The 24,007-nt window shown below is 38.5% G+C and overlaps 2 protein-coding genes and 1 non-coding gene across 4 annotated transcripts in view; 2 read left to right on the plus strand and 1 right to left on the minus strand.

Moving 5' to 3' along the window:
* The window catches only part of LOC123873705, a 55,012-nt gene extending 39,422 nt beyond the window's left edge, over positions 1–15,590 (minus strand). Inside the window, exon 1 of the mRNA XM_045918696.1 lies at positions 15,405–15,590. The gene's annotated coding sequence lies outside the window, so the exon portion shown is untranslated. The remainder of the gene's footprint in view (positions 1–15,404) is intronic.
* LOC123873703 lies at positions 1,568–19,493 on the plus strand. 2 transcript variants are annotated; one of them, XM_045918691.1, is made up of 4 exons: positions 1,568–5,783; positions 6,607–6,611; positions 6,887–6,890; positions 19,471–19,493. In XM_045918691.1, the coding sequence occupies exon 1, from the start codon at positions 2,244–2,246 to the stop codon at positions 5,778–5,780; it is 3,537 nt and encodes a 1,178-aa protein (XP_045774647.1). In that variant the 5' UTR covers positions 1,568–2,243; the 3' UTR covers positions 5,781–5,783; positions 6,607–6,611; positions 6,887–6,890; positions 19,471–19,493. The 2 variants fall into 2 exon arrangements, with proteins under 2 accessions (XP_045774647.1, XP_045774649.1); XM_045918693.1 differs by lacking the exons at positions 6,607–6,611; positions 6,887–6,890; positions 19,471–19,493 and having other exon boundaries at positions 1,568–3,978; positions 5,387–5,700.
* Positions 19,099–19,170, plus strand: Trnaq-uug. The gene has a single exon. It is a non-coding gene; the product is annotated as a tRNA-Gln (tRNA).
* Positions 19,494–24,007: the final 4,514 nt, after the last annotated feature.

The raw sequence follows: 24,007 nt of genomic DNA on the forward strand, positions 1-24,007 counted from the left end.
TTAAAGGCCTGTGCCCAGCTGTGGACAGTGACGGATTAACCCTTAATCAAATTAAGCAATTGCCTAGGGCATCACGTCTGAGGGGGCACCAGAAGAAGCACAAAAAAAAAATCCGTCCTTAGGGCATCACGTCTCATTCTCACGTCACCAAAAACCACACCAAAAAAAGTTTCTAGGACTAATTTGAAAATTCGCGCGTTTTAAGTTGACATAGAGTCCGACCTAGAGTCATAACCCAACTCCAGCTTACCGACTCGCTGCCCGCTTGTGCATTCGAAATTCGAATGCCTCCGAAAGCCGCAAGGCGTATTTCAATAAATAAATAAATTATGCTTTGGTTTTTATTGTTGTCGCACCTACTCCACTTTTAAAGTACGTTACATCTCATCATCTTATTTTACAAAAAACTAATGTTTTTAGGAGACCGATTCTAGTTGACATACGGATAGGGGGGCCCACAGGCATGGATTGCTTAGGGCATCATGTAGTCTTAATCCGTCACTGGCTGTGGACGTATGCAGGCTGATGGATTGGATTGGATTGGTATATGTTCGCGCCGCTAGGATGTGTGTATACCTAGATATATGTGTCGAGTGACGTGACGCGTATAAAGTGTTAAAATGAGAACCCCGACATTCGAAATGCGGTCAGATAGACAGCTACGCGCGGCCTGTGCGTCCACCATGTTACCTATTCTCAATTCTGTACAGTAGTTATAATAAAGTGCTTTAAACAACATTAGTTGTTATTCGAGCTTGTTCGACACCTATCCTGAACAAGAAATGGCGACCGTGACAGGACCTGCAATTTCGGACAACGAAGTTTCGGCGAAGAAATCCACTCGTATCTAAAGTGCCACGCCACGCCTCATAACGGGACTACGATCTTCGAGCCGACTTCGATCGAAGACTTGGATCTTGTGTTGTGTCCACCTATTCAGCCGACGAGGTCTACAGCAGTTTGGAAGATCGAGAACCGGCAAGGATCATCAAGCAATGGACGTGGCCTGTTAAATCGAGTGAGCCAGTTCCTTTTCTTCGTCCCTAATTTGTCCCCTTCAGTCTGTGCAGGCAATGAATTTAGACCCTAAAGGCATAAAATATTTTCTATTATGTGCATAAATCAATGTAATAGTGAATATTAAGCCTACATCTAGTCTAATTGCATAGAAAATCATTAAGATTACCCATCTATTTTATGGCTGTGCACAATCTATAGGTATTTAATTACCTACTTAGTGCTTTTCGTAAGTGCCTTTACCTAAATAAACATTTATTTTAGGACTTCTTTGCTTACGAAGCTAATAAGCACTGTCTTTCAAACTTAATTGCCTTAAAATAACAATTAAGTTAATCCAAACTGTGAACTGTGGGTAATCTGTACTTACCAACCTAGTGCTTTCGTAAGTGCCTTTACCTAAATAAACATTTATTTTAGGACTTCTTTGCTTACGAAGCTAATAAGCACTGTCTTTAAAACTTATTTGCCTTAAAATAACAATTAAGTTAATCCAAACTGTAGGTAATCTATAATTACCTACTTAGTGCTTTTCGTGAGTGCCTATACCTAAATAAACATTTATTTTAGGACTTCTTTGCTTACGAAGCTAATAAGCACTGCCTTTGAAACTTATTTTCCTAATAATAACAATTAAGTTCCAACTGTGAACACTGAACATCTATAATTACCTACCTAGTGCCTTTCGTAAGCGCCTTCATACCTAAATAATAATTTATTTATGGTCTTCTTTGCTTACGAACCTAATAAGCACCTATCTTTAAATTTTATTTGGTTTAAAACAACAGTTAAATGCCAAACTTGTTAAAATATACCTAAGTAACTACTTACTTATTTTGTTTTACGCCTCATTTGCAAGGCTTAGATCCATTTTACTCATTCTTTATTTAAATTGCTATTTACATGCAAACATTAACGCAATTATAAGTAAATTAAACCTAAAACTCAATTCTATCTACCTACTTATTTTATTGTTTACGAGTTACGACTACAGTGTTGCGTCATATCAATTTCAGCGATTCAGCGCTTCCTTTCGAACAACGTCTACGCGTACGGTGCATCTACAAGCGCGCTTGCAGCGGCTGAATTTGCATCGTGCGACCTTGATCGTAGCCGCGAGCCTGCCTCTCACCGGCCGGCTCGAGTCAACGCATCGAAGTATAGGAGCGTATCGTACCTACCATTTTTATATTTTATTAATAACACAGTAACACTACTTAATTAAAATGTCGCTAAGCGAACAGAGTCTTGATACTAACCTAAGAGAATTAACAGCGAAACGTAGCTCATTTAAAGGCCGACTCACTAAGTTTAAAAATAACTTAGACGTTTTGTCTAGTTGCAAGTCGATTTCGCCAGTCGAAGTCAGCAAATTATCAATTAAATTAAGTCGATTTGAAACATTGTTTACGGATTTCGATGAGCTACAAACGCAAATAGAGGTTCTTAATGTAGAAAACCTAGACGCGGAATTAAATATTCGCGAAACTATTGAGCAAGACTTTTGCTATTGCATCGCGACTGCCCAGCAATTAATTGATACGAATTCTACTCCAAAGAAACAAAATAATTCATCGCATTCTTGTCATGATCACGACGAATGCGACGGGTTGTTGGGTTTTAAGTTACCAACTATTAAAATTTCAAACTTTGATGGTTCTTATTACAAATGGCTGGAATTTAAGGACACCTTTGTGTCTCTAGTCCATGATAATACTAGAATAAAAGATATACACAAGTTTTATTATTTGAATTCATACCTAGAAGGAGAGGCCGCCCGCGTGATAAGTAATTTGGAAGTAAGTGATAAAAATTATAGTAAGGCATGGCAGCTTCTCTGCGAGCGTTATGATAATAAGCGCCAATTGATAAATAATCACTTAAAGGCTTTGCTCAGTGTAGATACGGTTCGCGAAACCGAAAAATCTTTTCGTTTTATTATAGACCATGTCACTAAAAACTTGCGTGCCCTTCACACATTAGGGTTGCCTACTGAAAGTTGGGACATGCTTATAATTTTTCTTATTTCCCAAAAGCTAGACCCCACCACAAGTTTGAAGTGGGAAGAAAGCAGAAGCTCATTGAAGGACATCCCTACACTAGATGATTTCTTCCAATTTCTAAAAAATAGGGCAGATGTATTTGAAACAATTAAAAGTAAACGTCGCAGTTCCATAGAACCCTCACCAAAGGGTAAAAGGGAGTTTACTAAATCCTTCTCAGCGACCAGTTCACCTTCTAAATCTAAAGTTAATTTTGTCTGTCCAGTTTGTAAAGGTAAACATCGTATTTACGAGTGCTTGACCTTCAAGAATAAATCTCCAGAAGATAGATCTGCACTCGTATCTTCTCTAAATCTTTGCCGGAATTGCCTCCGCAAGGATCACACCGTGGACCAGTGCCGCCTGCCTGGTGGTGGCTGTAAGACCTGTAACCAACGGCACAATTCCCTGATCCACGTTAACGTCTCCGAAAGTGAAGAAGAACCAGCACTAGAGACTGTTACCATGTCATCCACGTCGGTGACTGAAGTTCTACTATGCACCGCACTAGTTGATTTGTTTAATCCGACCACTAATGAAAAGGTCACAGTGCGTGCTCTTCTTGACAGCGGAAGCCAGTCCTCATTCTTGACCACAGCTGTCAAACAAAGTCTTGGCTTACCTTCTCAAAAAATCGGTACCAAGATCATTGGTATCGGTGACACCAAACTAAATGTTTTATCAGAACGATGTTTAGTCCACATTAAATCAAAACATTCCTCTTTCAATACGACTATATCTTGTTTAGTTTTACCTAAGCTTACAGGTCAACTGCCTAAGATTACCTTCGATATTACAAGATTGAATATTTCCAATTTTCAGCTGGCGGATCCAACATTTAACATTCCCTCTGACATTGATGTTATTCTGGGCGCAGAGCTGTTCTGGTGTATCATTGGCACTGAACAGCATTCTCTTGGTGAGCCCTACCCTATTTTGCGTAGCTCCAAGTTAGGATGGCTAATAGCTGGTCCTATAGGCCCTAGTATAAAGGCACATAAATCTAATCCTGCTCAAGAAACTTCTTGCAACTTTGTTAGTTGCGACTCAGATTTATCTAACGAAATTACAAATTATTGGGAACTTGAGAAAGTGCCCACTAAGACCATCTATAAAGAAGAGGAGCATCTTTGCGAACAGCATTTTCTCCAAAACACTTACCGCTGTGATGATGGCCATTTTTGCGTAAAAATCCCGCTTCGTTGTGACAAGGATTGTTTAGGGAATTCTTATGCATTGGCAGGAAGAAGTATTTTTAACCTTGAAGGGCGCTTCAGTAAACAGCCTTTACTCAAGCAATCATATGTAGAATTCATGAGGGAGTATGCAGACCTTAAGCATTTATCTGTATACGACAAACCCCTATCAGAATCTTCATTTTATCTGCCTCATCATCCAGTTCTTCTAAAACTAACCAGTAAATTGACTATCACTGAAATTTCTGAACTTAATTCCCATGCCCCTACATCGCAGAACCCAGCTTATTTAGTTATACGTGGTGTGCAGCCCTCTTGCGTGAATCAATGTAAGTTATGGGGGCATGGACCAACTTACCTTTTAGAACCAGAAGCGTCTTGGCCCGCACAAGAACATAGAATTAAAAACCTACCTGAAATCAAAGCACTCGCAGTGGAGGCCCAGGAACCTTTCTTTGATTTAACTAGAATTTCAAGATTTCCTATTTTACAACGCATTTATGCCTGGGTGCTTCGATGTATCAATAACGTAAGAAAGTCCAAAAATAGGTTGACTGGTCTATTGCAATCTTCCGAACTTGATAATTCTATGTGTGCTCCAGTGAAGATTTCACAAGGTCAGTCTTTTGCAAACGAATTGACACTTTTGTCTAGCAATAAGCAGTTTAAAGCAAGTTCACTTCTGTCTTCATTGGACACCGTTATTGATGCAAAGGGTATACTCCGCGTAGGTGGCCGTCTTTCTATGTCCGATTTTAATTGCGACAAAAAATGTCCAATTTTATTATATGCTGATAGTCATCTAACTAAGATTTTATTTCATAACGAGCGTGATCGTCTAAAATCTGGGGAGTTTCAAGACTCTGTACAAAACTTTGTATCCAAACAGAATATTGAGTTTGAGTTCTCCCTCGTATACGCTCTTAACTTCAGTGGTTTGTGGGAGGCCGGCACAAAGGCAACCAAATTTCATCCAAAAAGAGTAATGTGCACATCCAACTTAACTTTCGAGGAATTATCTTCATTGTTTGCACAGGTTGAGTCAATCCTCAACAGCCGGCCCCTCTGTCCTCTCAGTCCTTCCCCCAATGATCTCCAGTGTCTCACACCCGGGCACTTTCTGATTGGCAGGCCACTCATGTCCTTGCCGAGTCCACCTCTACTAGAAATCAACACCAACCGACTCGACCGATTTCAACGGCTGGAGCAGGCGCACCAGCACTTTTGGAAACGATGGGCTAACGTTTATGTGGCCGAACTACAACAGCGCACGAAGTGGCGTACAAGGTGTGCCACATTGAAGGTACACGACCTAGTTTTGCTGAAGGAGCCAAGCGCGCCTTCGCTCTGCTGGCGCCTTGGCAGAGTGACACAACTGCATCCCGGCGCTGATGGCGTGCCCCGCGTTGCAGACATCTCCACCGCTCAGGGCATTGTGCGACGGGCCCTTAACGGATCTGCCTGTTGCCAACTTCTTTCTCTTGAAAGGATCTTTCAAGGGCCGGGAGGATGTTCGCGCCGCTAGGATGTGTGTATACCTAGATATATGTGTCGAGTGACGTGACGCGTATAAAGTGTTAAAATGAGAACCCCGACATTCGAAATGCGGTCAGATAGACAGCTACGCGCGGCCTGTGCGTCCACCATGTTACCTATTCTCAATTCTGTACAGTAGTTATAATAAAGTGCTTTAAACAACATTAGTTGTTATTCGAGCTTGTTCGACACCTATCCTGAACAGTATATAATTAGTAGGTCAGGATATTAAAGTGGTAGATCTATGTTAATGTGGGGATGATGGAGCAACTTCCATCATGACTTTTGAATATTTCTTTGGGTATCGTTTAAATTATGTCGATGGGTGCTGGTGTTACGAACGACTAGATATTTAAATTATGCATTTCAAATGGATGCTTGGATTAAATAAAATCACAGAGGCACCATCTATATTATATGTACAAACATTACATTAGATCGCTACAAAACAAACGGGTAGACTTGTAGATTTTTGAGATCCGTAATTACTAATTATTTCTATGAGTGCCCCCTCTGAAGTGTTCGTCCGCGGGACATTACAGTTTTAAAAACTATGATTTTCCAGAGTATAAACTAGTCAATGTCCGTATCCGGAATGCAAGTTATATCGTCAAAATGGGTCAAGTGGATGGAAAGACAGCATACAAACATACATACAGACACACTGTCGTATTAAATAGGGGGGTCTTCCAAAGTACGTAAAATCCACGTCCTTTGTTAATTTTAAGTGTAATAACCATTTTAAATTATTAATATAATTATATAATTGTGACGTCACATGCCAGTATTTCATAGAAGCTCGCATAGTAGGTAAGCGCGTGTTTTGACGTTTGATAAAGAGATACTGATTTGACTAGTTATCAAACACCGGCTTATATACCTAGTTAGTATAAGCATATCTACTCATGTGGAAATTATGGATCAATGAATGGAGCTTACAAATTGGAAAAGCACCCAGCCTCTAAAACATGAATGAATAGATTGATAGCAAAAGCTTTCTGTTGGAACTATCGATTAGTTCATTTAGCTAGCCCAGCTTAGCACAGTTCAAACATATAGTACTTTCATTCACAGCTTGAGTGGAGTGCAGTTTAGCGTGCATTAGTGCTGGCTGCTGATCCCGTTAGAGTGAGGGCTCATTCACACTGCCAGCGTGACTCAACGTTTTTTTTATAGACTAGCGCTTGGCTACAATCAGACCTGCTGGCAAGTGACGTTGCAGCCTAAGATGGAGCGCGCTTACCTAGAAGATGCCTCTTCACTCTTGACTTGAGGTACTCCTATCAAAATTGGAGCAGAAAACTGATGCCGGAAGGGCATTTCATACCGGGAACTCGAGTGAATTTAAAACACGCTTGCGTTTTTCGATTTGTAAGGGGTTGTCGGGGTCAATTTACCCCTATTTTGATAGCATTTTGAACCAGTGTTGGATGTATATGACGATTCAAAAGTAGTTGTAAAGGTTTATTCGAATAAACTCTTTCTATTTCTATAAAAAACGCGCGAATAATACTTATAATTATTATAAAACGCGCGTTGTGTTTCAATTATGAAAAGACTCTTTAACAGCCTGTACCTACTAAAGTAGTTTATTTAGTTACCAATTGATCCCGTGGGTGGTGCCAACCAGTTTGCTGGAGATATTAAAGGCATTAAAGCCAATAAAGCCACTTTTACGACCTTTAATTACAAAATTTTATTATTTTTAGGATAATTATTAATCTATAGTTTCACGATTTACCACCACCGACTAAGCTAAAAGCATTTTTTAAAATTTCCTTGAAATTCATCAATTTGATTGAGCAGAAATTCCTTTTGATAAGTTAATAGACCATAATATTTTTTGGGTTCCGTTCCGTATCTCAAAAGGATTAAAGGAACCCTTATAGGATAACTTCGCTGTCCGTCTATCTGTCTGTCAAGACTAGGCTATCTAAGATCTCAGGAGCTAAAAAAACAAACTTCAAGTTTCCAAATTCGGCCATTTATTTCGCAAATAAATCAAGTACTGTAGGTAGATACTTCCCGTTGAGTCACGTAAATAAATACCAAGATGTCACAGTAAGTACAAATAAAGGTAAAAATCTGAAAAAAGTTATTTTGTAGGTATAAACCTACTCGTATCATATTATCTTACAACTGCAATTGAAGATAATTTCAGCAACAAACTAATTACACGTATCCTTTCAAAGCACGGAACCATCGGTGCGCGAATCCAACTCGCACTTGGTCGGTTTTTATTTTCTAAATGGAGTCTCTATAACCCCAGTTGGTAATCAAAGCCTTTGTTCTTTATAACTGAGAACAAAATCGCCGCGGGCATTTACTCATGTTAATTAAAACGCAGGGTTAAAAAAAACGGTCAAGTGCGAGTCGGACTCGCGTACGAAGGGTACCGTACCATCGTGCAAGTATAACACTATTTGTACTTTTTTTTTTATTTAATTTGCACGTCGCGGCGGCGGCTAATTTTAAAATTTCGTTATTTTCGTTATAGCGACAATACACACTGACAACTACCTATAATTATCATGAGATCCAGCCCGCCGCGCTGCCAAAAAACGGGCCCCGTTGCTTGGTACCCTACGGGTGCGGTACCCTAAAAAGTGTATTAAGTTTCTTGACAACTGATTTATTAGGGTTATCCATTGTTTTTGGTATAATCGAAAATTAAATACCACGACCATTAAAAATAGAGTAAGCCCTTTTTTTTAACCGTGTTATACGTTTGACGTGTGTATATCTGTGTATCTGTCTGTGGCATCGTAGCTGCTAAAGTAATGAACCGATTTTAGTTTAGTTTTTTTTGTTTGAAAGGTGGCTTTATCGAGAGTGTTCTTAGCTATAATCCAAGAAAATCGGTTCAGCCGTGTAAAAGTTAACAGCTCTTTTCTAGTTACTGTAACCTTCACTTGTCCCCCCGACAAGTGAATTGTTATAAATTTTTAATTTACACTTGCTTTCGAAATGGAGGCAATTTTTAATGGAACACCTAATGGAGGGTTTTAGTTTTTACTTCCCGTTGACCTAGAATCCAAATATGTTAAATGTGCAAAACATGTTAGGTTTTAAAGCACAAGTAAAGGAATCCGAAAACCGTGAATTTGGGGGTTACATCACAAAAAAAAAATGTTTTGTACAAATAATTAGTATTTTCAAGTTTCAAAGTAAGATTACTAATACCTAGGGTATCATGTGAAAGGGCTTTACTTGTACATTCTAAAATAGTTTATTTATTTATTTTTATAATATGAATAATAGTTTTTACAATTTTCAAGTTGATCAGTTTTAGAATATTCGCCCTTGTTCATGTTACCTATCCTGTCCGTTGTCCGCCCGTCCGTCTTTTTTCGAAATCTTTTCCCGAAACCTAGATACAAAGAGTCAGAATTAATGTCGATAACAGAGCTGTATTTTAAAAAAACACAATTTTGAGACAGGCGATTTGGCGCTAATTTGGTATTTATTTCAAAAAATTAGTTTAGTAACAAGAGCAATGAGTATTCCTATTTGGCAGCTAACTAGGTATCTACATGGATGAGTTCAAGTGAAGGTAATATTTACTTAACCACGTACCAAGCGTTTTCTCTTTTACGAGTAGCTAGGTACAATTAGAACGGTGTGCCTCTAATTTCATCAGAATATGTCAATTTTTATGCTTCCGTACCTGAAGGATGCCAACGGGGCCTATTAACGATGCCCGCAAACATAATATGAGGAATTTGTTTGACTGTGGAACCATACAGAGAAACATATTCAGGAGTATGTAATTTTAAAACTGTACATGGCAACCCTGTACGTTGGAAAATGTTGTCGAACAGACAGACAAAAAGTTGTCGGGGTCAACGACCTGGCGGCGAGTGAAATGGTATTATTGAGACTTGCCTTTATCAGCCTTATCGAATCTACACCTACGAGTATATATGTTACGGGCAACGTGATTAACTGGGCATTATTAATAAGGACCGGCCATTATTAATAATGCCCAAGAGCGATGGGCAAAGTGATTAATTTATCACTTTGGCCGACCATTATTAATAATGCCCGACGGTCCGTGGTCCATGTAATAAATCAGTGTTTGAGATAGCTTGAATTTATCACTTGGACCGGGCAGTATGAATAATTCCCTACTTGTAGCCGGGCAATGTGATAAATTGGAGCGCGGCCGTTGGCAGGGGCGCGTACGTGCGGGGGGAGGGCCTTAGGTTAGGTTAGCTCCTCTTCCATTGGCAGAGGAGACTCGAGTCACCCACTGCTGGTCATAAGATTATCGAAGCTATCCATCCCATCCTCGAGGATTGGACGAAGAGGAACCATGGAGCACTCACGTTCCACCTTGTACTGGTTTTTACGGGGCACGGGTGCTTTGGAAGATACCTGTGCAGGGTGGCGCGAAGAGAGCCCACAGAGGAATGCCACCAGTGCAGTTGTGTCTCAGACACAGCACAACATACGCTGGCTGAGTGCCCGCCGTGACTAAATCCATGGTGGACAGAGAAAGGGCCTGGCAAGCGATGGTCTCCTTCAGCGAGGAAGTAATGACGCAGCGGAGCGGCTGAGAGAGGAAGCCTAAAGCTCTCATCCCCTGCACCGCAAGAGAATCGGTCGCAGGCGAGCTGCACACGACCGTCGCTTGCCCCCTTGAGTAAGGCCTCCGGGTAATAGACACGGGGAGTCTATTACCCGCGGTAGAGTAGGTTCTCGAGTTGGAAGGCAAGCCCTTGTTTCTGGCAAACGGTGTTGGGGCCCCTTTTAGTCCCAGAGCTGGGCCTGCCTTGGCGGGCGCCATTAGCTGGGTCGCAGTTGAATACGTTCGTATCCCTGTGCCCAGCAACAACGATTGAGACGGTAAGCCGTGGGGTTTTAGTTGGTAAGAGTCTGACATAACCACCTCGCCTCCCCGAGCACGGTGGAATCCATGAGGATGAAAAAAAAGGTTGGGTTAGTTTAGGTTCTTTCATTTAATAAACAAAAACACTACAGTTCACCTATTTTATTACTTTGCCCAAGACAGGGTGGGCATTATTCATAATGGTCGGGAAAACTGATTAATCATGCTGTTTTAATCATATTGCCCAATTGAGTCGGGCATTATTAATACAGACCGGCCATTATTAATAGTGCCCGGACTTATCAAATTGCCCGTAACATATACATTACACATGCTACCTTATATAAACTGATTGGTTATTACTTTATTGGATGACAGGAACCTAAGCGCTTGTTTGCAATAGACAGATAGAAAGATGGGAAGTCTTTATACACAAATCACACAATACAGCAAAAGCACAAATAAACTAAAAACGAACATAATTTTAATACTTTAAACTATCGTGAGTGATTTACATTATATGTATACTTACTAATAATATAACTGTAGCAAAGTCGCCCTTATTGCTTACTAGAGGATGCCCGCGGCTTCGCCCGCGTGGATTTCGGTTTTTTTAAATCCCGTAGGAACTCTTTGATTTTCCGGGATAAAAAGTAGCCTATGTCCTTTCCCGGGATGTTTCCCAAGTCTGTACCAAACATTAAAATTGGTTCAGCAATTGGGCTGTGAAAACGTAGCAGACACTTTCGCATTTATAATATTAGTATGGATAGCAATCTTCACTAAGGGACCTTTAGTGCGATAAGTGGCAAAGGTTTGTACATGGTTTGTACTACTACTATTCTACTACTAGGTAGTTAGGTACACAGGTTGTGGAGTAGGTACAAGGTACCTAGTTCGCGCAATACCCATAATATTATCTTTCTATTTAGTAGTATTTATAGGTAAATATGAATGCATATATAATTTTATATGAAACTCATTTGATGGTAAACAATAATGCAGTCAAAGAAAGAAGAGCCCTTAGCTCTAACCATAGCTCTTCTAACCCCTAATATTGCGTAAAGCGGAATTTACATCACAAAATTAGTGGCACGAAATTAGTTTCACGACATTATTTCATTATCAATTGCATGTGTAAACATCTAATTTCGTAATGCATTATGAAATTAGACATTTACACATGCAATGGATAATGAAATTAATGTCGTGAAACTAATTTCGTGCCACTAATTTCGTAATGTAAATTCCGCTTAGGGTACATGGTAGTTAATTGAAACTTTTGAATATCATAAAAAGAAGAAATCCCTGCAGGTGTAACTGAGTTCACGAAGCTCGAAGTACGAACACACAAATCGATTTCTCACAAGTTTCCATGGCAAAACAACACCACGATTTTACTATATACTAGAGGTTCTCACTATGCTGTTATCGCCAGTCACAATCTACACCATTCGAAACTCGACAATAAATAAAGGCTATTAAGTCTCAAATTTCATTGCGCATAACATCAAATCGAATACCTCAAGGCCTGTTTAAATTACGTAATTCATTTTGAACTTTATTCCCTCGTAATAAGTGCGTCGCTATCAAATGATATGAGAGCGCATATTTTAGTATGTTAATGCGTTTTATCGATGTTTGTGACATTTTCATGTCTTCATATAGATTTCGGAGTAAAAGAGACTTTTTGTTTGAATAAAAGACGACCAAATTATATACGATACCTAATATAAATGTAATTTTAGGTAGGTAGGTACACAAACGTTGTCACCTGTCGGTCATTTTTAACCCCCGATCCAAAAAGAGGGGTGTTATAAGTTTGACGTGTGTATCTGTGTATCTGTGTGTCTGTGTGTCTGTGTATCTGTGTATCTGTCTGTGGCATCGTAGCGCCTAAACGAATGAACCGATTTTAATTTAGTTTTTTTTTGTTTGAAAGGTGGCTTGATCGAGAGTGTTCTTAGCTATAATCTAAAAAAATTGGTTCAGCCGTTTAAGAGTTATCAGCTCTTTTCTAGTTTTCTTGTAGAAAAGAAGGTTAGATAACCGTTAGGTTCATAATATTATGTCAATAGACAAATGTCAAGCTGTCAAGATGGACGTTGCCTAAATACATAATTATTTATTTGAAAATGATGTTTTGGAAAACTCAGATACTTTGGATCGTTGGGGGTGTTATAAATTTTTAATTTACACTTGTACAATGTTTATTAGTATTGAAACGCTATCAGTTCAAATTTGAAACGGGCACTTTTTTTTAGATTCTGTGCTGGACAGCGTATTATTGTAGTATTTCTCAAGAAATACATATGTATTATGTTCCATATGGCTAATCCATAGCGTTAGTGCTTTCTCACACGTTCCGGTTGCCGAGTGTCTATATTCCTAGTGAAGAAGTTTCCATTTTTTTTTAAATGAATTAGTCATAAAAAATAAAATAAACGTACCAAATATATGAAACAATCATTAAGATACTATATCAAATGAAAAAGTCATGGAACTTTAAAGTTGCGCTTGCAAAATTAATTTCGTAACACGCTGAGCGTGTGATGACAGAAAATAATATATAATTTTTTTTATTGCAAGATAGACTTGCGTGTGACGATATAGGTAAAGCAATGATGAGGCCTAGAGTGCGTCTAGGCCTAGTCGCACAAATAAATAAATAAACATTTTCGCTTCGAATAAAAGCTTGCTGCAGAAAATATCAATTCTATATTATTATATAATTAAATTAAATTCAAGTAATATACTTAGGTATTGGTTTATATTATATTCATTATCTTTCCTAATAGGCATCTTTCTTTTACGTAAGTAGTAAACTCGCGCGCGTTGATGTCTTTTCTAAGATACCATCTAAGACGTAGGCCTACGAGATCACTCCACCGATACAAGCATTATACTCGGCGGCATCTAGAAAATAAACTTATAAATTCTTTTCTTTATTATTAACTAACAAAAAAGGGACTTTTTAAATCCCGTGGAACTCTTGTTTTTCCGCCATTAATTTTAAATAGATAAACTAAGTAGGCACCTATAACACGACAGGTGGAGATGGCAATCGGTGTGGTGACGCCCCACACACCCGCATAGCTCCCGTAGTAACCCGGTGCGGGATAGCTCGGGTGTGCGGGCTGTCCCCCCGCCTCATACCCCGCTTGCCATCTGGAGCTGTCGCGTTCTATATCTAGGAATTACCTAGTTCCTAGATATAGAACTAGTTAATACTAGTTAATTGTTCGAAATTACAAAAGACGATTTTTTAGAGAATAATCGAATTCTATAGACGAGTCTATCATGAGCAGGTTTCATACAATAGATCTCTATTTAAATGTAAATTGCTTAAGTAAGTACTTATATTTCGTAAAGCTATCATTTTGTTTTCAGGGTTCTGTAACCGAAGTGTTCCAACGGGATCCTATAACTAAGTCTCCGCTGTTCGTCCATTTGTCCGTTCGTCTTTCAGCAGGCTGTATCTCATGAACCTTAATAGATAAAGAGTTGAAATTTTAACAGAGTGTATATTTCCAATAACCAAGACCAATTTCAATATGGCCGCCATGCAAATTAAAAGTAGGTAGTAGTATTATCTTGTAAGATAATGGCACGGAACCCTTCGGTGCGACTCTGACTCGCACTTGATTGATTTTTTATCGATGATAGTTGTAATAAAGATGAAGAAACACAGTATGCACAAACCTGAAATGTAAGGCAGGTGTTTAAAATTTTACCCATAATTGAGTTTTTATGCGGCATCGTAGGAACCTATCGGATCGTGAAATCGCTGTTTAAATCGTGAATAAAACTCTCTATTTAGTGAGTGCTTCTCTCTTTGTCTCTCTGTCGTATTCCTCATTGTTGAGGGTCGTGATCTCTTTCTATTAATCACTAGATGATGCCCGCGAATTCATCGTGGATTTATGTTTTTACCCGACTACGGCAAAACCAAAAGAAAGGGTTATGATCTTAGCAGTCTATGTATGAATGTATCAGATTCCGCGTGTTCTACCGTAACGCCTAAATTAATGGATCGATTTTGGTGAATAAGGTGTCAATCAATTCATTTTTATGGTGCGGGTGACATAGGCTACATTTCATACGAAAAAATTGCCTGACGGATGTTACATCCAAAAAAGTGGAGGTCTCCAAAAATTTTTATTGCTATTGTATCGAGTGGGATATCAAATGAGGAAAAAGTTCTAAGTTCATAAATATAAAATATATAATACAATGTTAAAATACACCGAGCGACAGAAAAGCAATTTTACTAAATCTATCGCTATTTATCGGCAGTTAGCGGGTAGTAGTCGGGTTTTAGTGCTCTTTAACTTTATTTTGAAATCGTAGGGGTACTCTTATATTTTCTGGGATAAAAAGTAGCCTATCTGTATACGGGACGCAAGCTAAGTATCTCTATTCTCTGTACCAAATAGGTGATGCCAATGACTTCATTCAGATGGTATTAGGTTTTATTGAAAATTCCGTGGAAACTCTTTAAAATTCCGGGAACAAATGTAGCTTGTATTTATTCCTGAGATGCAAGCTATCTCTATAACCATCAAAATCGGCTTAGCGTGAAAAGCTAACAGACAGACAGATACACTTTAGTATAGTTTATAATATATGGAAGTATGGATCATGTAATGGTAGGAATTTTCGAGGGATAATAATGACATTAATCCTAGATGGTCGAATACAAACTATACCATCTGCATTCAAAATGCTTCACCCATGCTTCACCAAAATACAATAAATATTTAAGTAGGTAGTAGAGCTTACCAGTACTTCCTATAAACATCCACCCATACTCCAAAAGACGCAATTCCTCAAAAGTGACAATCACAGACACTTTCACTTCACTTGTTATACATCTTTGCACTTTGCTCGTCACTTTTCACTGTACACACTTTTCAAAACACGCATAAAACTTTTACGTATCGTTAAAATACACAACCTTTTCCACCAAGAGAGTGTCGTAGACTAAAATGGCGCTACAACCGTATTGGAATTATTACTGCCTCGTTCGTACGTAAGAGTTTTCCGTGTGTATAAAAGAGATAGAGTATTTGAGGTTGCTCTGGTCTTCAGCAAGTAATTTTTCACCAAAAAAAGCTCTGCCAAGGGACATCGCAATGTTAAAGTACAATGTACTGCAATATGTGAGAAAGAAGGCTCTATACTTTCTTATAAAGGTGCTTTTAATGTGACATAACTTTGGAATAAAACCGGTAAAATGAAACCATTCTCTTTATCCCCTTTAAACAGGTTTTTCTCACACCTTTTGTCCCTTAAATTTATAGTGTCTGAGGTGTTTTATGGTCGTCTTATTAAGATAACAATCAGACTTTAAATTACGAAGTTTAAATAAAGTTTCCAACTCTAATTTGTGACTAAGTTGGCTCACGCCTGTATACAAGCCGAGCTTTTAAAGTTATGCCAACTACATATAAATAAACAAGTAATACTTAAATAACATTTTCTTCGAAATACGATATAGGTCTATGATCTAATACTAATAGAATTGGTCGTAGAGTCACCACAAAAAGAGAGAGCCTGTGAAGAAACGCTAATTTTTTTTTAAATTTTCCTTTGATTGCACTTTTGATTTTTAATTATTTGTCTTTGAGATTGCGTTCACCCCTAAAAAACAAACTGAAATCCGACAATCCATAGGTTAAATTGTTGGTAAGAAAATTTTTGAGAGTCCTCCATTATGATCTCAAAGGTGTAAACTCTGGCAATCTGCTTTTGGCCATGCATGGTAGGCTATGGCCTAAGCTCCTCACTCTGAGAGGACACCCGTGTTCAGTAGTGGGCCGTCGATAGGTTGAAATGATGATAATTTCAATATGATAGGTTCATCCGAACCGTTGTATCAAGGTTTACAATACAGTAAACCGAGTACAATAGCAATAAAAAAATCAAAGCGATAGCATCCAGCACTCCATACAAGTATCATACAATATGCATTACTGTATTCCCCAGTGTATGTAAATGCAAGGTTTTATGAGTATGGGATAAAATGTCGCGAATTACGACTCCCTGGGAATCGAAGTGGAGCGACGAGTTCTGTTTGTCGGCCGACATTTACTACACAACTAGGTACGTCCGATGCACTGCAATATAATATTAATTACTTAACTGCTTACTTATTAGTTATTCAAATGGAAATTGCTTCTTAATAAATACCTACAGAACTATTGATCCCTGCTTCGTTTGACACAACGATATTATACATTAATTAAATTAATACTTTTCCATACAACGTATTACGCCGATAATTATATTATTATTTGTTGTTGTAGATCTAAAATTTTCAAAAGAACAATAAAACCGACTTCAAAAACCACAAGCACTAAAAAGTAAAAAAAATTTTTGTTTCTACACTTGTAATGTATACATGAAGTCGAGCGAACATAATAAAAGAAACTAGAAATCCAAGTGTGAAGCTCGCCCGACTTCACACATACATTACACGTGTAGAAACAAAAAATATTTTTTACTTTTTAGTACTTGTAGTTTTTGAAGTCGGTTTTATTTTTCTTTTGAAAATTTTTTATTTCACAATTTTTAGTGGCCCCACTGTACTATAATATGCTATATCCGACGAATTGAGAACCTCCCCCTTTTTTTTAAGTCGTTTAAAACGAATTTAAATATCGATTTATCTCTTCATTAATGGCACCATTAGATACAGTTGTATAATTAATTACTTTATAAATATTGTTACTTTCTAATGGTATTTACCTAATTTATGATAGTAGCTGTTATTTTTATCGATACTTTTTGACATAACGATACTTTGGTAACGCTATAAAAAATATTATACAGGTAATTCGGTCCCTGAACTTAACAATAACAGTTTTCAGAATTTGGCCATAGAAGATCACACTTACCGTTATGTAACATGGAATCTAAATCAAGAGTTAGGCAGGTATTTACCCATTCATAGATAATCATAATAAAAATGTCAACTTCCCGCTATAATTTGCATAAAAACAAAAGCCGCATTTAACTCGTGCCGTATGGAATCAAAGGGCGTAAATGAATGCAAAAGGATATCCTATTGAGTGCTCAAAGGTTCAAACTTCAAACCCATTCAGTCATCGTTCACTCATTCAGTCATTCACCGGTTTGTCCAGAACGTGATCGAGAGGCTGTTTGGGGAATGGGGGAGTTAAAATCATACCTGAATGGGCTTTGTCGAGTGTTGAGGCAATATGTTTATTGAGCACAAAACGATATGTTTATAGGTGATAGCCTAGTGGTTAAGACGTCGGCCTTCTATTCAAGAGGTCGGGGATTCGATCCCGGGCACACACCATTAACATTTCGAAATTATATGCGTTTTAAGCAGTGAAATATCCCTCGATTTAATGGTGAAGGAAAACATCATGAGGAAATCTGCATGCCTGGAGTTCTCAGTAATATTCTTAAAGGTGTGTGAAGTCTGCCAATCCGCACGGGCAAGCGTGGCAGACTATGGCCTAAGCACTCCTCATTGTGTCAACTTTAATTAGGTTCCTAATTCGCTCAGATGAGAAGAAGCACTTATAACAACAAAATCAGCCAGGTTGCCTGTGAAGTAGGCGAGCATATTCTTGCATAACGTCGCTGAGCATGAAAATTCCGCTATGCTGAAAATCACAAGTTTTCAGGAGACCTTTAAATTTATTTATTTTTTGAAAAATATGCTTTACTTGTAGATAAAAATCACATAGCTAAAAAATTATCTTTTGAACTAGCACACAAGAACGGATTTCCACATGTACGTACGCCTTTTAAAACCAAACAAAATGTCACCAAAACGAAAATCTTGAAGCTTAGCTAAGAGAAATTCTGCTATTTGTTCACAGTTTGTTCCAAAGTGTAAACTGTAAACCATAGGCGGTAGAATCAGTCTCTTGTGTAAACCCAACATTAGGCACGTGCTTAGAATTGCCTCGTTGAATTCATTATCAAAGCCCGTGTTCAATTACAAAAGTTCAATTCGTTGAGATCTGAAGAAAAAAACAAATATTAGGCGCGTGATTCAAGTGCTTTACTAATTAATGCGGTTAAAGAGCTTCACGCTTGAGTATTCAACGTTGGGCCAGCGTAGCCAGTGGGCCAATGTTGGGCCAATGCACTGGGGCACATGGTATGGCCACTATAGTCTAGCTATCACACTAATATTATTATAAAAGAGATTTATCCCGGTTTTTATCACCAACATCTGATAACTGTAAATAATTAACCTAAGAGTCGAAATCTCGTGCTCTTTAGTCGAGTTATATGCGACCCGTAAGGATCTGGGAACCCACCACAATATTATCCCAAGAGAACACCTACCATTATAGGATTAATGGAAAGGGATCACGACTTGCAGTAATGAGGAATATAGTCCGGTGAGGCGGTTAATGTCAGAACAGATCAGGCGCGATGTCAGCTAGCACATAATATGAGATAGATAAAAGTAGCGCTATGTTTCAGCGGTTCCATGGTGTAATGGTTAGCACTCTGGACTTTGAATCCAGCGATCCGAGTTCAAATCTCGGTGGAACCTGACTTTTGTTGACAATGGTCACTAAATCAAATAACATAATACAAGAATTAAAAAAAACGAAGTGAACGGACAAAAGCTTAAGAAAATTTTTGATTTTTTTCTTTTTTGGATTATTTTTTATCATTTTGTAATTTGATGTTCTCAGATGTACAAAGTATTAAGTTTTGTCATAGTACTGTTTGCAGATGTAACAAATGATTACGGTTTGTTATAGTTCTGTTTTCAGGATCATCTTCCGTTCCGTTTCCCGTATCTCCATCACACTATACATCACAATATTATAAAGGCGAAAGTTTGTATGTGTGTGTGTGTGTGTGTGTGTGTGTGTGTATGATTGTTACTCCTTCACGCAAAAACCACAGGACGAATTTGGCTGAAATTTGGAATGGATATAGATAATATCCTGGATTAGCACATAGGCTACTTTTTATCCCGGAAAATCAAAAAGTTCCCACGGGATTTCGACAAACCTAAATCCACGCGGGCGAAGTCGCGGGCATCGGCTCGGCTAGTAGAAAATAAAAAGGAATCCTTATAGGATCACTTCGTTGTCTGTCTGCCTTCACTGTTTTTCACTCTTTGCCTTATATTAGGTATGTTTGTAAATGAATAAGATGGATCTCATTTGCTCTACTGTAAGTAGGTAGGTACATAGTCCAGGAGCAAACAAAGCAATTAGCAGTGTCGCATACACCCTCATTAAAGCTGTACTCTTCACATCCGTCTCAGCGCGCGGCCCACCATCGAGATAACACACACACATACACTTATTACACACACCAGGTGAGTATATTGAAGACTAGCGATCGACCACGGCTTCGCTCCCGAGGAAATTTTGTAAAAATCCAGCCTTATAGAGCCTCAATAGTTCAACGGTGGACTGAAATTCGAAAGTCGCCGGTTCGAACCCCACCCGTTGCACTATTGTCGTACCTACTCTTAGCACAAGTGCGCGGTGGGTGGAGATAAGGGTTCCGTTTTTCCTTCTGAGGTACGGAACCCTTATAAGATCTGTTGGAACTGGCTGTAAACTAAATTGTTTATATTTAAATATATTCTTATTCTTATTCTTTTTCTAAAATCCTTTGTTTTACGTTCGATGACTTTCCACTTCGATGACTGGGCACTTCCCTTTGACCTACAATCATGAAATTTGGCAGGTAGGTCGGTCTTATAGCACAAGTAAAGGAATAAATCTGAAAACCGTGAATTTGTAAATTTGTCATTAAAAAAAATTAAAATGTGTTTCAATTTTCAAAGCAAGATAACTATACCAAATGGGGTATCATATGAAAGGGCTTTACCTGTATATTTTAAAACAGATTTTTATTTATTTTTATGCATAATAGTGTTTGATTTAACGTGCAAAATGTCGGAAAAATTACCCGAGGACGCTCAGTGCGCGAGTCTGACTCGCACTTGACCGATTTTATAATATTTTTATCGCGATTCTCTACTTCGGTGGTCTGAATCGTCACAAATAAATGCAAGACGATCTCAAGTTACTAAATTCGGATGCTTCCGTATCACAGAACCGACAGCAGCCGAGTTCCCGTGCGTTGTAATCTTTCCGATGATTTGCTGCCCAATCATGCATCCATGCTGTTTACGCGCCGTGAAATCTTAGCTTTTGTTATATTTTTTAATAATTGTGCTTAAATTATCTACTTACAAAGTACGACTGTTCATACGATTGCTAAAGCATTTGACTAAAAGTTAGAGATACGCGCTCGGGATCGAAGCTCGGGCTTCCCGAATAGGAGACTGGTGTCTCTTGCTGATACACACTTTTTTATAGTGAGTACAAACAACACTAAACTTTACACTGAGTACAAGTCCTTCATACTTTTTGATATAAAATTATTCCAAAGGTAGAGACAAAGAAGTAGTAGGTATACATTGAGATGGGCACATGTTCTTTCTCATAATTCAACAAAAATGAATTGGAAATTATACATTCATAAAACCCAAACAAGTTGGCCGACTTTTATAATCTTTTATCTCGAGTGTCTACTTTTGTACAAACAGATAAAATTCATGCAAATTACCATACAATAGCTATACAGAACCAATGTGAGTGGTTAGAAACTTTGGATTTTTATGACTTATGAAATAAGTTCGCGGGATATTTTACTCATTGTATGAGCTGATGATGATGATGGTTTTACGATGCGTTTTTTTTACTAGCATGGCTATGGAACCCTACTTTATGGGTGTTCTGAGTGTACTGTACTGACACACATTTAACACATCCATGAAAAAGGAGGATAAGTACAATACTCATCATCATAATCATGGTCCTCATCAACAACAGATAGACGTCCACGGCTGGACATAGGTTTCTTATAGGCACTTTCACACGCCACAGTCTTGCGCCGCCGCCATCCAGCGGCTGCCTGCGACCCGCCTGATGTCGTCCGACCACCTAGTCAGGGGGTCTTCCAACGCTGCGCTTTCTGGTGCGAGGCGCCATTGCAACACTTGAGGTCCGTAACGTTTATTGGTTTTTCGAACTACGAGTATGTGCCCAGCCCATTGCTACTTAAGCTTCGCCACTCGCTGAGCACCTTTATAGGTACGCAATTGTCTATCGGTTTTTCGAACTATGTGCCCTGCCCATTGCCACTTCAGGTTCGCCACATGTTGGGCTGTGTTGGTTACACTGTTTCTCCTACGGATCTCCTCATTTCTGATTTGATCACGTAGAGTAACTCGAAGCATAGCTCTCTCCATACAATACTCATACCCTTTTAAATCCGGAGCACCTTTTTAAAAGTTTTAAAATAAATGGCACATAACTAATTTGTTTTTTGTTTGTTAAAATTTTTAATCTTATCCAATTAGCAGAAGTTAATTAGATACCATCATTCATTCAAAATAAAGCACCTAACTTTATTTTATTTTACTTTTATTCCGTACCTTTAGTACAAGTTTAAACATTTCGATAACGTTGATAGAGTTCAAGAATAATTAATGCGCGCAAAAGAAGAAGTCTAATCTGAACACGTACGTACGATAACTGTGCATTGATCACCGAAAACAGATCTCAGCCGAGCTTGAGTACAAGAAATAATTAAAAAAAAATTAAAACACTACTGCACTGCCACATTGATATTTCCCCCCCAAAAAATGTATAAGTTGTTGTCACTCAGGATGATGTAAGGGCTCTACCGATAGCCCATATACATGTTATCAGGGTTCATGATAATAATACACTCCTTTTGTTGGGCAAACAACTACATAGTGAAAACACATAGTTAGTACGAGGCACATAGTTTCGATATTCGAAATCTATAACCGTTGTCGAGAAGTGCGAACTCGTAGTAAGCCGTACGATCGCAAGACACGATCTCCCGCGTGGCATGAGATAATACATCTTCAAGCCAAAGTCTCTTTTGTTTTTGTATGAATTCTTTAGGTCTTCGAATAAGATAGGTATTCCTAAATCGCTTATTATACCTACTGATAACAAATCTAAATAAATACTTAATTAAGTAGTTTATTTATAAAGGCAGGCGTTTCATGGCAGTATATTCCGTGACAAACTCTGTCCACAACTGAGCAAGAAGCTCCTCTCAGACTACTTTAATGTTCAATACCATTTTTATCAGTTCAAAATGACAAACTTGGACTCAATTTTAGCATAGTTTTAAGTCTCTATGCTTGAACATGAGTTCAAGTTTGTATCTTAACTATTCAGTGATTGAAATCCTGAATTTTGGACACAATTTTAGTACAGTTCTAGGCTTTGGATTATTATGTAATAACTAGCTTAAGCTTGCAACTTCGTCCGCGTGGACTACGCAAATTCCAAACCCCTATTTTACCCCCTTACCCCTTTTCCAAAATCCTTTTTTAAAAACTTCAAAAAAGGAGAAGGTTCTCAATTCGTCGGAATCTTTTTTTTTAACGTATATCTACGTCATAAAAGCCACCTGCATGTCAAACAGCCTGATCCGTCCAGTAGTTTGAGCTGTGCGTTGATAGATCAGTCAGTCAGTCAGCTTTTACTCCTCCAAAGTTTTAGGCCGTTTTGCTTATAAATAAGTTCAGATTTTTATCCATTAAGCTCAAAAATTCGGATTTAAGAAAAAAGTTCTTATAAGTACACATTTTGATCAGAAGTGATTAGTAATCATACTGTTTTGTTCGCCTTCAAATAATAAACTACTCGAGCAACAAATTCCAACAATTTATACTTAACTGTATAGATCCCACATGCATTAGTGCAACTATAGCTGTGCAAGTGTGCATTCCCGGCCATTGTAAGCAAAGTGGCTGAGAGCACGGTCGTCGAACCTGGGACCTCTCGGATCGCAGCTTGACCTATCGTGCGCCCGGGGCGAGAGCATTATGCCTCTAAACACGTACACTAGTTATCTCTATCGATCGGAGTAATGAGCGTGTGAAAACATCTTTATTATGCGAAATTGTGCATTATGGGGCATTGGGACCACTACACTGATGATCTAGTCCAATATAAGCTAGTGCTATGAGTGGCTTATAAACAGACTACAATTTGTCTAAGTATCTGTAAATCATTATGATCAATCACCAGCCCACTATAATTGAGCGCAGGTCTTTTTTTATCCAGATACAAGTTAGTCCATGACTGCAAGCTCACTTGGTGATAAGTGATGATGCAGTCCAAAATGGAAAGCGGGCTAACTTGAAAGGGGTATAGGGTCTCATCTCGGAATGAGAACAGTTTATGTTGGAGGTTTTCTGACGATATTTTCCTTTACCGAAAAGTTACTCGGAAAAGTGCGAGGTGCGTGCCCGGGATCGAACCCTCCAAAGACGAGGCAGACATCTCAACCACTAGGCTATCAAGGCT

The sequence above is a fragment of the Maniola jurtina genome, chromosome 17 (assembly GCF_905333055.1).
Source record: "Maniola jurtina chromosome 17, ilManJurt1.1, whole genome shotgun sequence".
In the NCBI taxonomy this organism is placed as follows: Eukaryota; Metazoa; Arthropoda; class Insecta; order Lepidoptera; family Nymphalidae; genus Maniola; species Maniola jurtina.

Excerpts from the sequence above, each read along its gene's own strand:
- LOC123873703 (XM_045918691.1), top strand. The coding sequence starts at position 2,244 with ATGTCGCTAAGCGAACAGAGTCTTGATACTAACCTAAGAGAATTAACA.